At 40.8% G+C, this 23,496-nt stretch overlaps 1 protein-coding gene across 1 annotated transcript in view; it reads right to left on the bottom strand.

Annotated features, from left to right (window-relative positions):
• Positions 1-23,496, bottom strand: part of galnt9 (polypeptide N-acetylgalactosaminyltransferase 9) — a 119,474-nt gene that overhangs the window by 30,370 nt on the left and 65,608 nt on the right. Inside the window, exon 6 of the mRNA XM_079567852.1 lies at positions 15,095-15,212. Within this exon, the coding sequence (XP_079423978.1) occupies positions 15,095-15,212 (118 nt within the window). The remainder of the gene's footprint in view (positions 1-15,094; positions 15,213-23,496) is intronic.

The raw sequence follows: 23,496 nt of genomic DNA, 5'->3' as shown, positions 1-23,496 counted from the left end.
TGAGCATTCATATGTAAAAGTTATTCTCCTCAGTTTGACTTCTCTGGAACACATTCCCTGACGTCTACAGCGGAGGAAGCATTTTAACCCTATATATGGACTGAGTAGCTTATAGGGAGTTTCAAAGTTATCCTTATCTGCTTCCTTTGCCTCCAGTCTTCTGCTGCTATCTTCTTTCCTATACACTTCCTAAAGCTTTAAAAACAGGACAGCCCCTCCCCTCACTCCAACACTGGATACGATCTACTCCCGACGGTCCGACTTTTCATTTCATGCCTCTTCTGTGGAGCATACATCTATAAAACGCAGGAAGTTGATGCAGAGACTGATATCGAGGCCCCTTTTAACTGGTCCTGTCAAAAACTGACTCCAGCCCCAGCCCCTGTGTTCTTTGATGTGCCCGCGCGCTTCGTTTTGCTTGTGCAGCCAAAATGCTTCGCGCAATCACTCTGCAAGTTCTCCATCCCTGTCAGGGCATCTAATATCTCCAACAGAGGCAATTACGTGCCAAGATTAAGTAATGTTGAGATAACGAAGGCGATGAAATGACCTTACTTTACTTTTTTCTTGAGGCATCCCTGGAGGAAACAAGGCGTGCTTTTCTGTTGTATTTAATCACCAAAATGATGCACAACTTTGCTTGCAATTTTAATTAGGCTTTCAAACACTGACTAAATTAACTGGGGAAAATGGAAAAAAGCTGTCTAATTACATGTGCAACAACAGGTTGTCATGTTTTTCAAGAGATGTGCCCTATTTCTTTGTCAAGCAGCAACGATGCACAATGCAGTCTACAATGCGGAATCTGCTGCTCAGAAATGTGTTCAAATTGACTTGGAATTATGCATTGCAACCAAATCTGTCATGCTTCGTAGTTTGGCCACGATGGATAACATGCCGGTTCACTCGTGCTAGTTCTCAGCTTGGATAACTACAAATCATTGTGATATGAAGGGTTAGAGATATCCTGTTAAGAACTTATGTCAAATCTGGTCTTGTTCTTGTGGGATTTCAATGCTGCTATGTTGGCAACACTGACACAGAAACACCGAAATGGGACTTAAACTGATGGTGACTGCACTTATTTAAAGGTGGGGTATTGTGTTTTTTTCAGGCACATACCACTCTATAGCATACTCAAATAACTATGCTACCCAAAACTGTTTGGAAAATGCAGCAAACATCAAAAACAACTCAAAATAATTTTCCCTCATAGCAATACTGTCCTGACGCTGTGATTTTGCCTCCGTGCCTGCCTGGCACATCCATGAGCACTCCCCCTTCAGTATGTCAGTATTTCTTCTTCTTTTAATGCGTATATAATGAGTACAAGCAACATAAGCCAAAACAAAACAAAAGTATTTAAAATAGATAAATTAAAAGCTAAGTCTGCAGGGGCCGGTGCTGTGGGCTGAACTGAGGAAGAGAACATGAGAGGGGACGAACGGGGACGAGAGTTTAGGATTAAATGATATAGCATCAAAACAACTATTATCAGTTATTTCGTGTCAGTGACACGTCAATGACAAAGTTTTTGTTTTATTTTTTTCTTCTTGACAAAGGCTTGTTTGGAGCCGATAAGTGTGGAAGAAACCAGCATATTTAAAGATTTTAAGATTCATCAGCCCAGCACAATAAAGGCTTTTTAAATATAAATAGAGAATTATGATGTGGGAGGAGTGCCTTGTTTTTGTTTTTCTTCTGAGTTCCACCAGACTTTGGGGTCCCAAGGCAAATTGAGTTGTATGTATACCTCAATTCTTCATAATTACATGCAACTACAGATTTGATCCTTGAGAAGTGCTACATGTCATCGTTAAGCGGCAAACGTGTGCAATGCAAACTTGGCAATCTGTCACATCCATAAATCTCTAGTACAACACCACGAGTCTTAAATTATATATATGCTCCCAGCAGACTGACACGTAGCCTATGCAAATCCTGAACATGCTTTAAAATAGTGGCAGATTGAAAGCAGCGCCCATAGGGTACGTTTCATGGACAGACGGCATATTATGCAGCCTGACTATTCAAGGCCATATGTGGGCAATAAGTCAACATTAGTGGCAGTAATTTCAATAAAACAATGCCTGATGTGCGTTGACTATACTGAACATTACCAGGCTGCGTACATCCTGCCTGTCGGTGTGTTAGATGGATGTGGGTGAACATACAGAGCATGCAGTGAGTAAAGTTGAGTCCATTAAGCTCTTTGCCAATTGATTCAGCCACTAAATAATGCAGCGGTTGAATAAGACAAATGCCCGATCAATATCTACAGCTTTAGTAATCTTAACATATTAAGCATATCAGGCAGGAGAACAACATCTCAACATGTCTCATAATGTAGATAGTACTCACTGACCACATGCAGTGAGCAGTAAATGGCGGTTACCTTTGTCATACTTAAAGGCCCTATGCATGATTTTTTTTTTTATTACCATGGTTCCCTGATTTTGTTTTATTATCTGGTGCCACCAGAAAATCCAATTGGTAGCTCTGGTCCAAAGTCATTCCTAAATTTCCTCACATCTGCAGCATCCCAAATCCTGACAGGGATGTGCTTATAGGCACGTTTTTTACAACTTGCAGGGTCACTTTTTAGTGTCACAGTGTTACAGACTTGCTAAAAAAAATCAAGAATTAAAGGTATAAAATGTATTAAAGGGGGGGAATGGTTTGGCAGTCATGAAACTATATAAATCCAACAAAAGGGTAGCCAAGTAATGAGAAAATAAAGGTACTTTTGGACGAATAGGGTGCTAAAGGCTGAACCCAGTGTGCGGACCCTTCGTTGCCATGGAAACATTATTAAAGTGGCGCAGGATGGAGGGGAAAAAAACATCATAAACCGCATTTAGTTAATGGTTTAGTGCACGTCTGTCTCCATGGCGACTGAACACACTGCTGGGATTTTATCTATTAAGAGAAAGGACCTGGAACAAGTGGTTCTGATCAGCCACTAATGGAGTTTTAAATAGTGTGGAGAGGGGCAACACACTGGTTCACCTGGGTCACTGCTGATGCAAGAGAGCCAGGCTTGAAGTGATTTACTAGATCTCGAAGTTGCCCAATATCAAGGATTAATCATCAATAATCCAGCAAGTGGGTAGCATTGTCCACAGTATAAAACATGATTGAATCTGAACTGGTGGAATGAGTCTGCAATAAAAATGTGAGATTTTTTGATACAATATAAAGTTACTTGAACTATCAGCATCCCCTAGTAAATGGTAAATGGTCTCAACTTATATAGCGCTTTTCCACCTACATTAGGCACTCAAAGCGCTTTACAGCAAGGATCCACTCACTCATTCATACTCTCATTCATACACCAATGTACGCAGACACGGGGGGCAATGTGGGTGAAGTGTCTTGCCCAAGGACATGACAGTGTGCACCTTCAGGAGGTAGTGACAAAATGTTATCTGAGAGATAACTGAGTAAGCATCTGCGTTTTATGGAAGACAGCTACAGAGCTCAGCACAGATCCTTTCAAAACCTGATCTCGACTGTGATCAGGCAGGCATTCGACCAAGACACAACCAATATGGCTGAAACACCAGGCTAAAATCGCTCCAATGGTCTGTGCGGTACAAGCTCCCGACAGCACTTCTGCGTCTGTAGTCAACAAATCCTATTATTGTGAATTTTAATTGCAGAATGCCACCAGATTTGCGCCTCTCCATGAGATGATTCAGTTTGTTGGCCCGCCTCACATATGGTCAGCGCCCGGCGTAATTTGCTGCTTGATGGCCACAGACTCTGAGCTGAATTTTGAAGCAGCCAGAGAGAGGCCGGTGTGTGCAGATGGCCCGGGCCTGGTGCTGCTCCATAACGAGGCGGGTGCCCTTTTTGAAGGTGACTGTGGGAGCTGTGAGAGCTGTGAGAGCCGCAGCCTGGAGGGGACCCACAAACGGGATAATATGTAGTATAAGTGGTAATGGAAAGTTAAAGCTTTGTACTTTTGCTGAAAGATTAGTGCCATGGGCTGAGTATGCCACACACACAACATCAAATTATAACATTGTTCTCTGGGGGGAAATAACATACCAAGAGTAGTACAATATATGACTTCTATCATGCAATTTTGAGTAATCAAATTTTTTATTTGTTTTTTTCTGAACTGGGTTGGTCCAACCGACCATGCCATCACATCGCATTTGCTGCATTTCAAATCCACTTTGTTATTTCTGGTTATTCCAGCTGTAGGAGCTGAAAATACATATTTATGGAAAGGGCTGTTATTGTATTTTTTATTTTTTTATTGTCAGTATATTCTTAGTGGGGTGCTTTGCATGTGGCATCTGCCCCAAGCCACAAGTCTCTTAGCAGCGCCCCTGCAGAAACACAAACTTCCAAGCAGACTTTCACAACTGCTGTCTCCCTCATTTCACTCTTTTCACTGAGCTATGGCTGAAAACGGGGGCTTAAGAAAACAACATTGACTGTTGAGAATGTCTGGGAGCAAGTTCTGTACTGTTTCATGAGAACAGAGCTGAGGTATTTTGACGAAATAGGTTGCGGTGAGCGGCGCTTGCGTCTGACACCCAGGGTTTATTTTTAGTTCATGAAAAACTATCGGCTTGATGACGTCACTGGTCCGGGATTATGAGGCAGATTGACCAATCCCCATCACGCACATGCCTGCTTCTGAAGTACTATGATCTATAATTCACAAAGTGGTAACGCTTTATATCAAGGTGTGCTCATTAAGTATTAATAAGGTAGTAATAAGCATTAATGAGTCATTTTAGCTTGTTCGAGAAAAGTATTATTCTTCCCTATGAATTATTGTTAACAAGTTAACTTTATATAAGTTACTGGAAACTTTTAAAACTTTAGACGTGGATAAATCATACATTCTTTCGCTCCAATGGCCTAAAGCTGTGTAATTTGAATTACATCCATTTTGTGTCTAAACTGAGAAGTCAGAGGGCTTAAGCTGAAGACTTAAGGATTAAAGGCTGCTATGGAAACCTGGCCTGTTACAAAGCTACTGTGTGACAAATTGCTTGTACACTATTCAAAACGACCTCATTTCTTCTTGCAAATTGTTTCAAATGAACACAAGCAAATATAAACACAGCACAACTCAAACACACCTATGCATCCATGCTAAATGATGCTTTAGTAGAAACGTTTTTCAAAGAGTGGGCATCTGGACAGAGCTTATATAAAACTTAAGATGAGAGGTGGAAAGACATAATTTCTAAACAACCCAGTAGAGGTTATGATTTTTTAAAAACAACCTTTCCTACATGTTAAAGAATGCAAATCTATTCACCAATTGTGATGCAAGACCTAAAATCCACAGCTACGTTTCTCCTATTCCCTCCGTGCTTCTGCAGATGTTTGAAGCTTTTGTGATATATTTATTTTGTTGTGAGCTTGTATCAGAGAGGCATGAGCTTTTAACAGATTTATCTAAAATCAACACCTGAGTACATCTGCTGAGCGCTGGAGGCTGCACCTGTTACTGAACAAAGCAGTACCCGGTTCATTGTTCACACCATCTGGAAAATAAGGGCTTCTTTTTCCTTTACCGGAAATTAAAAATGTATGATTCGTTCTGATGCGCAGTTATACTTAGAAGAAAACTTGGCAAGTAGGACAATGGGATTAGAGAAGTGAATCTAACTTTCGAGAGGAGCAATCAAAATTGTTCAAGGATGGGAACTTCGGAAACAGCTGATGTTGAACAGGCTCAGTGGGGCTGGAAGCATCTGTCTTCACCACAGTCCTTCTGCTGCTGGGGTTGACTGAATGTAATGAAGCAATGAATTACGTTTTTTCTTATGTGTAAGGAAGGCAACACTATTTCCATCATCGTGTCAAGCCAGACCATGTGACTCTGACTTGGATAAAAGCTCAGGGGCTTTATATACATCATTTTGTCTTTTTTTTTTAATCCAGTTATTTATGCATGCTTATGCTTAATAGCTCAACATTAATAGCTGAGACACAGCTATTAATGTTGAGATTAATAGCTGTGTCTCGGACAGGATGACATTGATCTGTGGGGTTCCCCAGGGGTCGATTCTGGGGCCCCTCTTGTTCCATTAGGCCAACTAATATCCAGCAACAATGTGTCCTATCACAATTATGCAGACGATACTCAGATCTATGTTTCACTGACAGTGGGTGAACATGGGCCTGTAGATACATTGTGTCATTGTGTCAAACAGATTAGTATGTGGATGCAAAACAACTTCCTCCAGTTAAACACAGATAAAACTGAGATCATTGTCTTTGGCCCATAAAAACACAGAGATTGTCATTGGTAATCTTGAAGCTCTTTCATTGGAACCTAAAAGTCAAGTTAGAAATCTAGGGGTAATCATAGTCTCAGACCTGAATTTTAAAAGTCATATTAAGTAAATGACATCAGCAGCCTATTATCCCCTAAAAAACATTGCTAAAATAAAAAAACATAGTGTCTAAACCAGACTTGGAGAGATGCATTCATGCTTTTGTCTCCGGCCTGCACACTGGCCTTTCTAAACAGCTGCAGTATATTGAAAATACCACTGCTCAAGTCCTGACCAGAACCTGGAAATACACCCATATTAGTCCAGTGCTCCGGTCTCTGCACTGGCTTCCTGTCGCTAAGAGAATAGACTGTAAAATTGATCTGCTTGTGTTCACGCCTCTTCATTGTGAAGCACCAAAGTATATAGCTGACATGTTACAGCCGTATGAACCACCTTGGGCCTTAGTATCCTCAGGGGGGGTCTCCTGGTGGTTCCCAGAGTCACCACTAAACACAGTGAGGCTGTGTTTGAGTTTCACGCAGCAAAGGTCTGAAACAGCCTCTGTGAGGACGTGAGACAGGCCTCAACCCTGACTATGTTTAAAAACAGACTGAAAACATGGTTATTTACTGCTGCCTATGACCCTTGAATGTATTTTAACCAATTTTAATATATAATTTTAATATACACATATTTGTATTTTTATATTTTTGGGAATTGTATTGATTGATCTTTGCTTTTCATTGTGTTTTCATTGTGTTTTTCGGAGTTGCCTTGTGCATGAAATGTGCTGGATAAATACATTTGCCTCCCCTTTCCTTTCATTTGCCCCATTGCCCTCAATACGGAGAGATTATATGGCTGCAGGCATCTCTACAACTCAAGTGACTACAAACACACAACTTCAGATGTAGGGAAATAACAAACCTTTTGGTTCATTACTTAAGAAATTATGTTCCCTGTTGAAGATAACAAATGTGACAAAGACCACCTAGGGACGTGCGGATTCTTAGATGAGGAAAATTGTGATAGTCTCCTGATGATTCTGCTGTTAACCAGCTGCCATGTTGTGTTTGGCACACACACACACACACACACACACACACACACACACACACACACACACACACACACACACACACACACACACACACACACACACACACACACACACACACACACACACACACACACACACAAAACAAATCTCTCACATTTCAATTTAGCAAAAAAGAAGTAACTTTATTAGTTTGTTGCTCTGATGGATTGTAATTTCTATTGTTACACGGGGTAAGTGTAGTGAAAAGTACGTAGCTGCTACACAGGGCTTGGATTATCTATTTGTATTGAAGAGAATAAGCTTGATTGTCATCGCAACAACTACTGACAAAATACTTTAAATTCCCATTTAGAGCAAAAGATACTATAATGGCACAATGCGAAAAAGCCTTGATCTAATAAAAGCTTTCTATTACTGGCACTGGGATGAATAGTGTGAGTGATCAGAATTTTGGTGGAAACAACAAAGACGCAATCCCCAGGTAAAATCGATTTTGTCCCTGTGGTAAAATCTTTTCCCTGATTCACGGTCAGGCACCAAACTGGAGGACTGGCCTATTTGTACATGTATCGACTGGAAATATTTGCTTAGAATTTTCATTGCAGCTGGTGACCTTGTTCTGAATACTGAATATGTGCTTGTGTGCCACGCTTTAACACGGTCCGACTGAGTAACTCCTTTGTTAATAAGTCCATGAAACTCAATGAGGAGCTTCGATTATGAAATTAAATTGTTTTATTTTGTCCTGCGTCTGCGTCGTGTCCTTTCCATTCACTTCAACATTGTTTGCATCTGGAAAGAAAATGTGCAGAAGAATCCAGCAATACGAGACAACAATCCAAAACCTTTTTTCCGATGATCGATGCATCTTGTGTTTATCTTTGAATTGTTTTGTCTGATTTGTCAAATGCAGGCTGCGAAAAAAGAATTTGCTTTCTATTATTAAACTGTCACATTCAGTAACGCATGTCACAGCGGTAATACAAAACGTTTGCCACAAAAGATTGAACACATGACTGATTGTCATTTCTCCTGGCATTTCCCAGAGGTTTTAGAGGCAATTACAAAAATAAATAGAAAGTTAATACTGAGCTGGAGACGAACAAGCGGGGAGCAGAAATTGTGGGATGACCTCTGAGAGATTTGATGTAGTGTTTTATTTGACGACACAGTAAAAAAAAAATATAGAGAGAGTGCAGCTCTGAAATGAAGGGCAATGCGCTGGGCGGCTCCCGCGCTCTATCAGCCAAGACTGGGAGCAAGTGGTGAGTGTGGAGGGCTATTAGGAGATAAACTCATATTGACACTGGTGGTATAGGATTCATCACGGCTGTCCCTGGCCTTTTGTCTGTTTGCTGAGAGCGGCTGCAGCGAGGCACTGTGTCCTCAAATAGACTGTGAGTGCAGTCTGATTTATAAAAACGATGAGATCAAGATAAAGAAAGCGAAGCAGGTAGTCGGGGGATTTTAGAAGGTCCCTTTCTTGCATGGGAGTTGCCGCTGCGAACCCTTCTCATGAAAATGTGCTTGGAGGTTTCTGTTGCAACCAGGTGGATACTATGACTAGGAAGTTGGTTATGTGTGTCTTGTTTAGGGCAGGGTAGTGTTCAGTTGGTAGGTATATTGTTGTAGGTGTAATGTTTTTAAGCTGTCTCCACATGTGCAGCTGTGAGCCCAAGACAAATTTCCCACAAGGGACAATAAAGTTTAATCTAATCGAATCTAATATTCAGTTTTGTGTGAAGATTTTGTAAACATGACCTTGCTTTCAACAACACATGATATTGCATCTCCGAAGCTGAAAGTGATAGCAACAACCCGTTCTTGCTTTGAAAAGAGCTCCGTCATTCTGGGGAGCTGAGAAACATGAGAAAATTGGTCACAAGTCTGTGCACCTCAGGTCGTATTTTGAATGTTTTATGTTGCAGACTAGGAATGCACCGCTACATGCTTGTACTCGTACTCGTACTCATTAATGTGGTCCCGATACCAGTGGCCGATACCACTTGATGTGCAGCCGGCGCTCCTACAGGATGCACAAATAGCAACAAAGTGGAGAATTCTTTAGTGGAAATGCAATATTCCACAGAAATATAGAGATACAGCATGAAATGCAACGAAATTGAGCTGCAGCAAAACAATCAAAATGCTGTAGGTTACTGGCTAAGTTAAACAAACGGGAAAATCCACACAGAGCTGTAGTGATAAGCAACCATCTCAATACTATTGTTCAATAAAAATAGATAAATGAATAAAGCACGGGCATTGAGGAGCTTTTGGAAGTGGGCTGTTCTGTCTATGATGGACAGTGCAATAAAAATTCTAAATTATATTGGATGAAAAGTTTAAAAAAATGAAATGGCATATGTTCAAAACTTCTCTTAAAAGTGTAGCCTACTTTACTCAAGGAAATGTAAATGAGTAAATTAACTAATTACCAACCAATCTGCTGTGAAAAAGTCAGTCTATAAACCATCTATTCACTTCAAAAGTATGTTGAAGAAAGTGCCTTGTACTCTAACCCTATCGGTTTTAGAAATAGTGGTATCGGTGCATCCCTATTGCAGACTTTTGCTTATAATTTCAAAACCATAAGAGATAGAGACCGTTTTTTGGAATCTGCTGATTTTTGTCTTTCAAACAAGCTCCTTCTGAAGTACCTACTAAACACAAATGTCCTAAATAAATGCCTCTAATCAAGCGCCCCCCGCTGTCACATACACAGGATTATAGACAAGGATGATAAAAATCCGCCAAAAATATTGGAGGTGCATATTGGCATCGGCCTTAGAAAATCCTTTATCAGTCGACCTCTACCATCTTGTGTGATCCTGTAGCTTAAAGAGACTAGATGCAAGTTAGTCATTTTATACTCGCTACTGCCACCTCAGGTCTTATGCGTAACTGCACCTTCTATATTAAGCTCGTGCATGACGGCACTACGGACCCGAACACCTTTCTGAGTGACAGTGCAGGATTTTAGAGGCAGTTGTGGTGAACAGGTCTGGGCTCATTCTACACATTAGGACATGGCTGGAACATGTAGGGGGAGGAAAATACATAGTTTTAAAGGGGGGGGTATTATGCAAAATCATGGTATTATGTCATTCCCTGATTAAAAACATGCCTGAAGTGTTACCTTGGCACATTCACATATTTTTGAGTAATCTGTAAAAACTCTGATGGCGGCCATTTTAGGGATAGGTTTGCCTGAGTCCTCCTAGGAACGCCCCCACCTCCTGGAGACGCCTCCGAGCTTTCGTCACCAGCCGAGTAACCAACCACTGCTCCTCAGCAGAGCCCCTCCCCACTGATGCCACAGACAGCGTGTGGAGGGGGCGTGTCGGAAAGGGTCAGAGGTTCTTAAAGAGACAGAGGCCTATTTCAAGACATTTGCTACAGCCATTTTGAGAGAGCAATTTTATACAAGGCAGTTATTCTAATTTACTGCATTTACAGACCAACAGAAGGTTTCGTCATCATTTTAGTGTGGTATAGACTGGTGCTATGTGATTGAAAAAAGCATAATACCCCCTCTTTAACATTTTGAAACTCTGTATAGTCCCTTTAAGCCATATCAATATAACAATAAACAGAAACTTCTCATGTCAAGCTATTTCTGACTGTAACCCATTTCTTGCTCCAACACACATTTTGGCATCAGAAAAGATGATAGAAAAATGCAAAGGGCTTATTGGCGACTACGAATCCCCCTTATTCCAAATATATTCCGTTTTCATCTCAAAATGGCTGCCTTACCTCATTTCATTTACATCACAAGACAGCGGCCCACTAAATTATGCACAGAATGATACCATTTACCGCAAACAAACGTCTGCTTTTATGTCGCAAGCAAACCTTTCTCCCGTTGGTAAGTAACAAAAGCCTCTCTCGCTTCAGTCAATTATAACTCCAGCGTAACCTTTCGGTATGAACCCTGCTTTTCATCAGGCCCCCACTCTCCTTTCCGGCCCATTGTGAGCTGGCCCGGGCTAATTGTTAAACATGTCCATGTCAATCAAACCCAGCCTTGAATGGCAACTGCTCACCCATCACCAACAACAAGCTTTGCCTCTGGACCTCAGTAGCCTTACACAGGAGTAATTGCATTTTCCAGAACCCATCTCCATTCCATTAGTGAAATATGAATGGATAAAGCTGCTTGTTGACCGCAGACCTATATTCAAAGCTGTACTCAATAGCTTTATCTCTGGCATGTGTTTAATATCAAATGTGTTGACTATTTTTTCGCCAAACTGGGGTTCTTGAGTGTGGTTTAAAAAAGGAGACAGACGGAAAGACCACATCGTATCATGTAGTTCAGTAGAGTCCCTTTCAAGTTGATTCAGGGACTGCAGTTAAATTGATCGCCACAAAGCCGGTCAATCTCGCCTGCATGGTTTGTTGGCTGCATATAAGTGGAGAGTGAAAGGATTACACAGCGTAACCTTGGAGAGCAGTTATAGAGCTGTTGTCGAATGTATAAGTAAAGAAACTAAAGTTAAAGCTTGGCCTGGTCTTTATCGGCATCGGCCTTAGGAAAACCCATATCAGTCGGCCTCTAGTATGTTATTTCATGTTTTAAAAGTATATTTGTAAAGTTTTTTGAGGGAGATTGCCACTTGCTTCCATCACACTCACTAAATTTTTAGTATGAGAAAATGAAGTGCATCTAAATCTAGTCTCCTTTTGATACAATAAGATGATTTTTTTTTTTGATTGCTTTTTGACGGTTCTTTATTGTGTTTCCATCACGTTTTTTTGTGTGGTATTGTTGCTTTTCTGGCATGTTTTTGTTGCTCTTTTGTTGCTTCTTTGTTGCTTTTTTGTGGCTTCCTTTTTTTTTTTTTCAGCCTCGGTTTCGACACTGTTTTGACACTTTGTTCAAGACATTTTTAGATTTAGGAAACTGGAGAAAATGTGCTTGGTTCAGGTGGGGGTTAAGATTGTTTAAAGGAAATGGAACGCACTGTGTTGAAATGGTTTAGTAAAGTATTGCATGAATACTGTTATCACCATTTTTTTCATCTCATGTTTGTGCATATTCACCAACAATTCTTCACTATCCATTATAGTCACCATTAGGGATGGGACGATAATGAAATTTGGGGTCACGATTATCTTGGCCAAAATAATTGCGATTAACGCTAATATCAGGATATTTGCCTATGGTTAAAAAAAATCACTGAAACTGCAGAAATGATGGGGATTGGGCAATAATTAAATATTCCTCTTCATTGTCTGCTGTAAATGTTATATTGAGTGAGACATAAAGTATTTAAAGGCACACTGTGTAACATTTTGGACTATACTGTTGTCATCAAAACAAAACATGCAGCAAATGAGCAGCTCGACACAGAAAATGCTATTTCTGCAGTGGGTATGAGGAACTAACCTACTGAAACTTAAATACTGCTGACTTTAGTCACATCTCCATGGAGACGAACCCACTCCTGGTAAAGTTACCGGCACTGGTTGTCTGATGGATTTAGCGATTATCTTCTAGCACGATAATCAAGATAATCAAAAAATGTCGCGATCGATTAATTGCTGCATTTATCGCGATTAATAATATTATTGTTTAACGTCCCGTCCCAACCTTTTCTTGCAACGTGTGTTTGGTGGCTGAAAGAAAGTTTAAGAAAGCCGACTCTAACAAAGAAAATTGACATAACAAACTTATTGCTTCAAGGCAGGAACAGTGCAGTGTCTAAATAGTTTTTTTTTCTCTTTACTGAAATGAGAAAGAATGGCATAGAAAGTTGTCCTGAACAATAGACTGATTATGGTATGAAAGGACACAGTTAAAACAAAGACAGTGATCTAAGAGTCTGGCTCTCATCCACTGGATGAGTGCCTACTCTGAGTCAACCAAAGCTCAGAGCAACAAAGCAGAAGAAATGCTCAAAAGAAAACCTTATTCTATTTAAATATACAGTACATGTTTGTTTGTTATTTCACCATGTTTGATTTCTAACCATGCGGGAAATTGGGCAAAGTTTCACTCAGACATAAAGCGGTGGCTCAAATTTCTGATCAAAGGCCATAAATGCTGACGTCTTCAGACCGACTCTGCAGCAATTCATAAAATCAATTTTAAGGTTTTCATTTAAATACTTTTCATTATGGTGCGCCCACTCTTCTGCCCCATCGAGCCATTGTGCGCCACAGAGATGGATGTGACGACATTATGTGATGAAGCAGGCTCTTTGAAGCATTTCTCATTCCAATAAGCCGAGGAGTGCGTTCAGACCAGAATGGTTCCAGTCGGCTGGAGAGAACATTTTCTGAATTTCAACTCACACCAATTCTTCTTCAGTCCCGGCGCTCTCCTGAAGCGTTAAATTTTACTCAAAGCAGTAGCAAAGGAGATTTACATTTTGCGTATACAGGCATTGGCACCGTTGGGTTGGCTGAAGATTTGCATTTAAAGGATTTTTCCCTCCCCTTCCCCATCTAAGCAATTCTAAGTTTGCAAAGTTTAATCATGTCTTGTGTTGACGCCCCTGGGTTTTGTATCTTAAGCTGTTTCCCCCCGGGCTGGAAACAGAAGCCGACCTCATCATAAGCCGCTCCTGAGTCTGAATATAGATTTCTACAATCGTTCGTGCCAAGGCCGCTCATCGAAAAATTACCTCTTCAAATATTGGATTTGTAATTATGGCTTTTGTGTGGCCTTTTCTGGTGAATAAATGCTCAAAGAGAAAAATAGAAACTCCAGCTCCAAAGGAAAGGCTTGTTACAAAGAAGCACATTCCCTCTCCGCATTTCTCGGCTGCTGCTTAGATCATCCACTGTTACCTTTGGTCATTGATTGACTGCGGAATTCTTCCGCAGTCAATTATTGGTTTTCATGTTCTTTATTATTATTCCTCTTCCATCTTTTTCCCGATTTTCTCCAGCTTTCAGCACCTTCATGCTTTGTGCAATTTATGCAAGTTATGCATCAAAACGTTCCGCATGTTGAGGAGAAGGGTGCTATTACTTTTGGGACTTCTGCAATTTACGGATTTTCCGCAATCGGCCAAAATGTCGGAGATTTTTCCCATTGACTTATAATGGGGCTGCAGCAAATCCATGCTTTTCTGCACTTTTTTCTGCATTTTATGCAATTTCTGCACTTTGTGCATGTTCAGCTTCTGCAACTTGTGGGTTTTGAGGAAAAAATTGCCTTCTGCAGTTTTCCAGTTTTTTTATACGAGAGTTTGAAATTTTTGCATTCGTGTGTATGGGGTATCCAGCCAATCGGGAGACTCCAGGCCTTTCAGCCATTTGTGCAGCTTCTGCCAATCAAGCACTGAGGCCGACACCATTTCAGCAGTTTGACCAGTTTATGGAATTTAAAAAGTTTATGCAATATTAACAATTTATGCAAATTAACCAGTTTATGCATTTTCAACCGTTTATGCAACTTAAGAGTTAATGCCATTTAGGATTTATGAATTTTAAAGAGTTTATGCAATTTACATAATTTATGCAAATTAACCCATTCATGCATTTTACCACTTTATGCAGTTTATACAGTTTATGCAACATGACATTTTATGCATTTTACCAGTTTATGCAGTTTATACAGTTTATGCAAATTAGATTAGATTAAGCAATTTATGCAATTTGAACAGTTTATGCAATTTCTGCATTCGCTTCCCGCAATTCCGCAGTCAATCGCAATGGCGCAGCCATTGCATTTCTAGTTTTCATTGTTACAGTTTATTGTTAAGACCCAGGAACATAAAGGGGCTTCATCTGTGACCCTAAAGCGGTGATGCATAGTACTCACCCTCATTCCGAGCTCGATGTTCTCGCCTCCATAGACCTCCATGCCGGGGTCCAACAGTCCAATCTGCCCAAAGTAGTCCCGGTCCACCACGAAAGAGCAGCCAATCATAGCCGGAGTTCTGGAGGGAAACGCAGAGAAATAACAATGTCATGAGCCAATGTGCATGTTTAATAAGCAATGATGGCGTTAAATTTCCAAAAAAGGTTGTTGGCCTGCCGTATGATCAGGATGCCTTGAAAGGGCGAATAAAAGGAACAATTGCCTTACATTTTCTGTTATAAAAGTTAGTTTTGTTCAAATGAGTACAATTTTCAGAGGGGTGGAGGAGGGTCGCAGCACGCTGGGAAACGGGCGAGGCAGTGAACGCGGGAGCTTAAGAATCCTGGGCAATGATTGGTTGAAGCGGGAACGTGCTGCTGCGGTAATAGGCTGTCACGGAGGTGTGGCTTGAGATGAAGCCATGATTGGATGATTGGTGTCGTCGGAGATTATGCAATTTGGTCTTCCAGGTTGAATTTACGCCTCATTTCTCTACATCTAGCCCAACTTAATACCAAGGGATCTCCAGCCAAAGCAGCTCCTCAAAGCTTTCTACAATTCTACATAACTTTCCTTTGGTTGTGAATGAATTACGCAAACATTTAGGAAACTACAGTAGAAGCCCCTGACCTACGTGTTATATACATCCAGCAACTTGAACGATTTCAGTTACTAGTATGGCTGACAATGTAGATATAAACATCCCATCAATCCTCCTAAATATCAGCCTGGCCAATTCACTTCCAGCTTTTAAATTCAATCAATCAACTTGCTGGAGCTGGAGGGTCGGCTTTTATTTGTCTCCTACTCTTTTCCTCAACTCACATTTGGTCGTCTGCTTTGTTTTAAAGTGCTCATAAATAAAGTTTGGATTATTCAAAAGGAGCTATGTATTTGTTTTAATTCAGACTGTGGAATTGAACTCACAAGCTCGCCTGACAATTCCTTATCCCAACTTTCAACGGACAGATAGACACATTATGATGACAACAGTCAACCCAGTTTTGCCGCAAGACATGCAGTGTTCCCTCCCATAAGCGAGAAGTGCTACTTGTTAAAGAAAATGGTCCTATTTAGTTCCGCTCCCTTCGGGCCTGTTTTTGATGACCATTATCTCTCAGCTTAAAGTGCTCTAGATAGAAGCCACCCCACAAGAAGCCCATAAAGAGGCTTCAGTACAAGTTCTTTCATCCAAATTGGCCAATCAGAAAGCTTTATTCTCCTCCCTCTGAAATCATGCCTGAGGTTATGCAAGTCCACACACTGGAGGTGGTTGTTCAGTTCTGTGCGAGATATTACTGTATTGTTTCATTGGCCGTACATAATGAGAGGGCAGTGAGGCGTCTGTGCGAGAGGTTTGACCAAACACAGTGCATAACGTTGGTTTTAATAAAGGCTCTTCATCAGTTACAAGTGCTGATGTTGAAAAACCAATATGCTGCTTTACAGCCAGACAGTTGGAATAGTAGACCAGTTAGGGAAAACCAGACAAGCTTCATTTAATCAAGATGTGTCTAAATTGATCACCGATTGCAATTATGGGTCTGGGGGCCTTTTAATTGATAGGTCTATACTGTTTGGAGCAACAGTTTTGGAGTTCAGAGGAATAAATACAAATAGAAAGCATTGTCTATCTAGGCTACTCATAAACTATATTCACAGAAAGGGCATGTTCATTAGTTTTAAATAACAATATTTATGTTATTGATATTTTTCTTGTTATAAAGTATACTTGTTGTAAAGTATATTGTAAAAGCACTAATGTAAAAAAGATGCAACCTTATAAGTTTGTGACATTGTATAACATTTTTGTCAGATAGTGACACTGAAAGACAACCGGTATGGTAAAAAATCCCTCTTTTTCTGATTTTCATCCAAATCTGTCCAAGTCTAACGAGCCATAAGATAAAACAAGTGGATATTACTGCAAAGCATCTAAACTATAGCTAAAGTGTTCTCCAAACAATGGTATAAAGTTTACATTTTCTTGTTTTATTCAAGGTTTTCTGCAGTATAGTATGGTAGTGGTGACTTCTTTTTACTATGTATTCCCGTTATTATGCGAATTCACTACACTTTTTCTTTTTCTTCCTACATTTGCTAACATTTTTGTTCATTTTGATCATAATGTTTGTATATAGCCCTTAATCGAGAGCTATATAGCCTGGAAAACAAAGTTATATTAAAGCTACTTAATAAAAGTAAAATCATATGCCATATTTCAGAGATAAAGTGCCAGACATTTACTTCCTTGATTACTATAGTTTTGCCATATAGGACCCTCATTCATCACAGCATTTACGAGGAGTTTATATGACACTTTTACGCGGCCACAACTTGGGTCTATTATAATTTTACTGCTGCATTTTGTCTAAGAATAGATCCCAGAGAGGCATAAGCACCAACAAACAGTTCCTTTGCTCCCCTGCAGTCTCCCCCATGCTGGCACTGCCTCCTATAGCTGTGTGTGTTTAAATCCTAGCGGTGACAGGAGGTGTTGTGTTGTTTGCACAGATAGACACAGCCCACAGTGCTCGCTCACCTCATCACTCTCCTGTCGGCTCTGCTGTCTGGGTGCCGCTAACTTCAGTGCAGTTTGAAGAGTCGCCTTTGGAGAAGTCCCCTCAGACACTTTTAAAGAAGATTGCTCTGAATGTAAACACTCTTTATATGTGTTTAAGTCAAGAGGAAGCTCCAATCAGTCGGAGTAGATGAGCAAGTGGTCAGACGTCAAGGGGAAATTGGAGAGTTTTGTGTCTCCAAATAAAGTGATATAATCTGTTTAACCAGTGCTAGGTTCTCCTAATGAAGATCCTGGGACAAGAGCTTAAGATGGGTCCTCGGGCATGGCACTGTGGTTTAACAGCTACTGCCTCAGACATGATGCCCAGTGATCAAATGCAGCAAAAATGTTTAAAAAGCTACTTCTAAATGGTATTAAAAGTGAATGTCTGAGTCTAAAGTATTACAGATTTAATAGATTGTGTATGATTGACCTTCTAGGCCTGCATTTTGATGTGAAATAAGTAACAGGATTACACATGGACCACTGAGAGGAGCTCAACAACAAGGTACCTGACAATAGCTGGATTGATTTTGGAGTGTAGATTTTATTAGCACAGTGATTAATCTGGAACGGCTGGTTTCAATTGTTCAGGAAGAGGACGGACTTTTCGAGGTGTGCATTTGCTGCTGATTGGATCAAGCAAACTTTGTATTTGTCAAACACTGCTATGTCTCAAACTGCAGCTTAACAACAAATCACTAAAGCAAAACACATTTCTTGCATGTGTTTGCACACATTGTGATGTTAATTAGTATGGATAAAAGTGCTTGTTGTTGTCGGCTGTGTAAAACTCGCCTTTTCACAGCAGTTCTGCCGCGGGATCAGTCCGAATCACCAGGGTATTGGAGACGATTATTGGAGATTGGACTCTTTCAAGATGTATATGAGTTTGTGAAACAACAAATCTCAAGGGAATTTATCTTGCAGTGCAAGGTTACTGTGAAGGGGCTTTCAGGTCCAATCAGGAGAGGAGGTGTACTTGTTTACTTTTAAAATGTATCTCTCTCTCTCTCTCTCTCTCTCTCTCTCTCTCCATATTTTGCAATTTTACTTCTTCTTTAATAGCTTGACAACAGAGTCCCTGACCTTCCAGTCCAAGTTAAGTCCAAGTCCCTGACCTACAAAACCAAGTCAAGTCCGAGTCTGTGACCCCGCAAGTCCAAGTCAAGTCCAAGTCTCTGACCGCAAGTCCAAGTTAAGTCCAAATCCCATGGTTTCTATGTTTTACACTAATTCAAATCACGGTACAATAAAACTATTTTAAAATAAATTAACACCTGTAAATTTTAAACAACTATCAGACAAATACAGCCCAGGGCTTCTACACACAAATAATCAACATTACAATATTTCTATGAAGCATAAGGCCATTCACAGTCAATCCCAATGCAATGGTAAATTAGGAAATAATATGAATTATTTACCACTGTCTACAGCTGTAGCCAAAGGCAGACCCTGTGTCATTCATTCAACTATTCCTCCCACACCCCTACATTTCTTAGTTCAGTTTCGTAAAAGTAACATCAGTATAAATGAGTTAACACAGCTGTATTCTGTCACAAACATGTCTGCAGTATTAGCTTCAGAATGTTACTGAAGTGCCCTGTATCATACAGTAAAACTCCACTGTGGATAATAACTTCCATTCATACCTTGACCTTGACGCAGGTTTACAGATGTGTTGACATGAACAAAAGCGTGTGTAATAAGTGCGCGAGGGACTCGTAGTGTTCACGAGTCTCAGACCACGAGTCCGAGTCAAGTCTCGAGTGTTTAGGGGACAAGTCCAAGTCGAGTCGCATGTCTCTAAAAATAGCGACTTACGTAAGTCCGACTCGAGTCCGAGTCTGACCTGTGAGTCCCCATCTCTGCTTGACAATAAAACACACTTCCAAAATGTTACATATAAAGATAATCAATGTATTTCCGACTAATAATGTACTGAAACTACAACTAAAGCTATTGCTACTATAAGCTACAGAACCAAACACTGTTATACAAGAAATATAGATTAATTAAGTAGTAAAATAATTGTTATTCCACCTTTAGAGTTTGTAACCCTAAATACTGTATTTATTTCAGTGCCGCAGACAGGATTTGGCTTTGAACCAGCATTTTGATTACTACTACTATCACTATGGTAAAGTGTCCCTCCGCGGTTCACTTCATGTCCTTAGGTACTGCATGTATTTTTAGAGTGCAGATGGCCGGCCTGCAGGGAGAGTGCGTCCTTGTACCCCTAAACTGACATCCAGCTCAGCAGCTTTGAAATGTGACGCCTATAACACTTTTATTTAAGATTGCTCTCAGTGACCTGTGTTATTGCCAGCAAGAGTGCCAAAGACTCTTCAGTATTAGACAGCCCTCATTCAGACTGTGACCTTGCAGACATTTTAATAGGTGGCATACAGTAAGTTTGAGCGCACATAAAGTATTGGCATTTAAATTAAATGTTCTGTAAAAGCCTGCGGACACTTCTGAATACAGCAATAAGTAAAACTGCTCACGTGGCTGAGTTATAATAGCTGAGTGTAGCTTTTTCAGTAAATTGCTGCTTCGATAACAGAAATTATGACACTAAAGGTCTATGCACAACTAATAACACTCATATCTCATCTACTTTATGTAAAAAGAGTCAACATCCCAATTTTTCTCACAGAAAAAAACACAATCTTGTATAACACACAGCCACTATAGTTTTATTTATTTATTTCCATGCAGACCACACCATCTCTGCTATGCCCGATCCTGTCAGAGGCTAAGCAGAGAAGGGCCTGGTTGGTACTTGGATGGGAGACCGTTTGGGAACACCAGTAGGCCTGGGTGAATGTAGTGAGTGAGTGAGTGAGTGGTTGGTGGTGGGCCGAGGGGTAGATGGCGCAGACTGTTGCCTCACTTCCGTCAGTCTACCCCAGGGCAGCTGTGGCTACAATAGTAGCTTACCACCACCGAGTATGGAGTGAATGGATAATGCAATGTAAAGCGTCTTTGAGTGTCCAGAAAAGTGCTATATAAAACCAATGCATGACCACATCTTGTTCACTATATTTTTAATAGAAAGTGGCATATTGATCCAAAGCCTCCTATTCAAAGATTCTCTCTCTTGACTCTCGCTATGACGTGCGTTGCAAATCGGCCCTGTTCCTTTACCACCCTTCTCCCCTCACTATCCATGATAAACAAACAAGTTCTTCAGGGGCCGACGGTCCTAAAAGGGACTCTAGAGCGTCAGTTTTGGGTCAGTGTGAATCCAACCAGCACTTTGGGCCGAACTAAACCTTCGAACCGGGGCATTGTCTGCATAGGTTTCCTCCGGGTACTCCGGTTTCCCCTACCACTAAAAACATGTACAATAGATCCCCTCTGGGGCCAGGACTCCCCTGAAAAAGAGATTCTTAATCTCATTGGGACTATCATTAGTTAAATAAAGGTCAAATAAAAATAAAAATAAACAGCACTCTGGGGCGGAGCGGGTGTGGTGTGAAGGCCGAACTCGAGCCAAAATGGTTTGCTTTCATTCCTGTTTTTTGAGCAAAAAAAGGATTGAATACACACTGCATGACAGGACGTTTGAATTACTACTCTGACGAGGCAAAATGGATCAACTTTACATCAAGGCCCCCTTTCTCGGCCTGCTGGGCAGAAAAGCTTTCCTCTCTGAAAAACCTTTCCTGTGCCGATTTAAGTGCATTTCTTCTCAGTCTTGCACATCAGCCTTTCTGTATTTTACCACGACTGAGAAATGACCTGGGGCGACAGTGGCACAGATACTAGAGTGGGTTGTCTTATGACCAGAGGGTCGGCGGTTCAAATCCCACAGGTGCACACTGTCATTGTGTCCTTGGGCACCATGGCTCTTCGAAAAGTTTCATGAGAGGTTTTTCAAACATGTGGGAATGACTCAAAACACATATGTTTTGGGTGATGGATGAACATCATAGGTAGAAGGGTACAAAGCTCTGGAAAGTTGTTTTTGCATATTCATTTGGCATAGGATACTTTTTCGGACAGAACAAAGCGACCGGCGTGTGATGACGTGGAGCTGCACTGTTGTCACTGTGGCTGTCACTCAACAGTGCACTGATTTCTGATTTCAGTGATTGCCAGCGCGCATGTCCCTCTTTGCACTTCTGTATTGTTCAGTGTGTCCAGAGCGCTGTACAGGGAAGTCCATCAGAGCTGTGAATGCTTTTGTTGTAGTTGATGGGCACAAACCTCAGAGAAACAAGTGGGCCAATGATTTCCAATAGAAATCCTCCCAGCTGCCACACTTCAGCCAGCCCTCGAGGCGATCTGTCCATACGCACAGTCCAGTCGATGCCAAAACTCCAAACAGCATTGTGTCACTGTGGTTTGTATTTTTTCCCCATCTCGCACCTGTATGTCAATACTCAATATGTCACATTTGCTACTGTGAACAAAGAAAGATGCATCAAGGTATGAAAAAAAATGTGCAACTGCGACAAAAGATAAACAAAACCTGCGAGTCTTACATGTCGTTGTAAACTCATAGTTGTTCACAAAGTCCAGATGAAGGCTTTTGGAAAACATTTGATCAACACAAACAAATCCTCTGCCAAGGCACTGGGCTAGATCACAATGTTACGAAAGACATGTCGCAGTTGTATCCAGGTAGCACAAAGCGCCAACACCGTAGAAGAAGAAACAGCTCAAATAAACATTAAGCCTTTGACGAGGGAACAACATTATGACATAGTTGTTGCAAGCTCAAAAAAGTCAATTTTTTATGATTTGTCTCCTTTAATTTGATTTGCTGAAGCACTTTCCATCTTGTAATTGGCCTGTAATGTAGTTTCTACCAGCGAGAAGTAACCAGGAAAGTCACCCTGATCACTGCTGACCCCTGCCATCCTCTGCATTCACAATTCCAACTGCTCCCCTCAGGCAGAAGATACAAGGTCGCATTTGCAAATAAAAACCCTCACAAAAAATCATTCATCCCATCCGTAGAATCAGTAATAGTGTAGATTTGTAGGTATTGGTATTGAGTGTAAATTGGTTTGTTTTTTAATGATGTTGATGAATGACTAATCCACATTGCTTTTAAAACCTTTGTTTGTGCCTGGACTACTGAAAGCCAACACAAACATGCAGAAACAGCCGCTTGATCTATATCTCTTAAATAGTTGAGACCCAAACACTAATCTTAATCATTTTGTCCTCTTTGCTGCCGACCTTTTCCAACACAGCAATAAAATAAAACACACATTTATTAAAGCGCTGAAGTTGACGATATTTTCCCCCACACCTGCCTAAAAATTTATGCGAAGCGGTATAAGCTCTGAGCCATTCTTTTAATTGAATGACATTATTGCGGGGAAAGGCTCATATGCCAGGTTTAATTTAAATTCTGGTCGGATTTCAAGAGCCAATGCACTGAGCCTGCAGCTACATTCGCAATCCAGCAGTGTTTATGAATATGGAAGGGATGAAAACCAATAGAGAAGACGCCTCACGCTGCTAATATGGATTGACCCTGTGTACGGAGCTCCAGTCTTTGCCATTTAAACAAACAAACCCAGACAGAGCTGCAGGGGAAACAGAGGCCAAAGACTGACAGTGCGTCCCATGCCTCTCTGCGCTCCACTGTCAGATATGAATAAAAGCAATTAGGTGCATTTCCATATACTACGTTCCACCGAGAGCAAAGGATGTATAGGAATAATAATGGCCACAGCATTGAAGATGCAAAACATTATTCCCTCTATGTATTTAAATTGTATTCTCGAAATGTTTCATACTATTTGAGCTCAAATTTGAAGATTTTGGGGGTTGG

Source organism: Gobius niger (genome assembly GCF_951799975.1).
Source record: "Gobius niger genome assembly, chromosome: 1".
Classification (NCBI taxonomy): Eukaryota; Metazoa; Chordata; class Actinopteri; order Gobiiformes; family Gobiidae; genus Gobius; species Gobius niger.
Note: the sequence above shows the minus strand (reverse complement) of the source record. Positions and strands in the feature narration are given on the sequence as shown.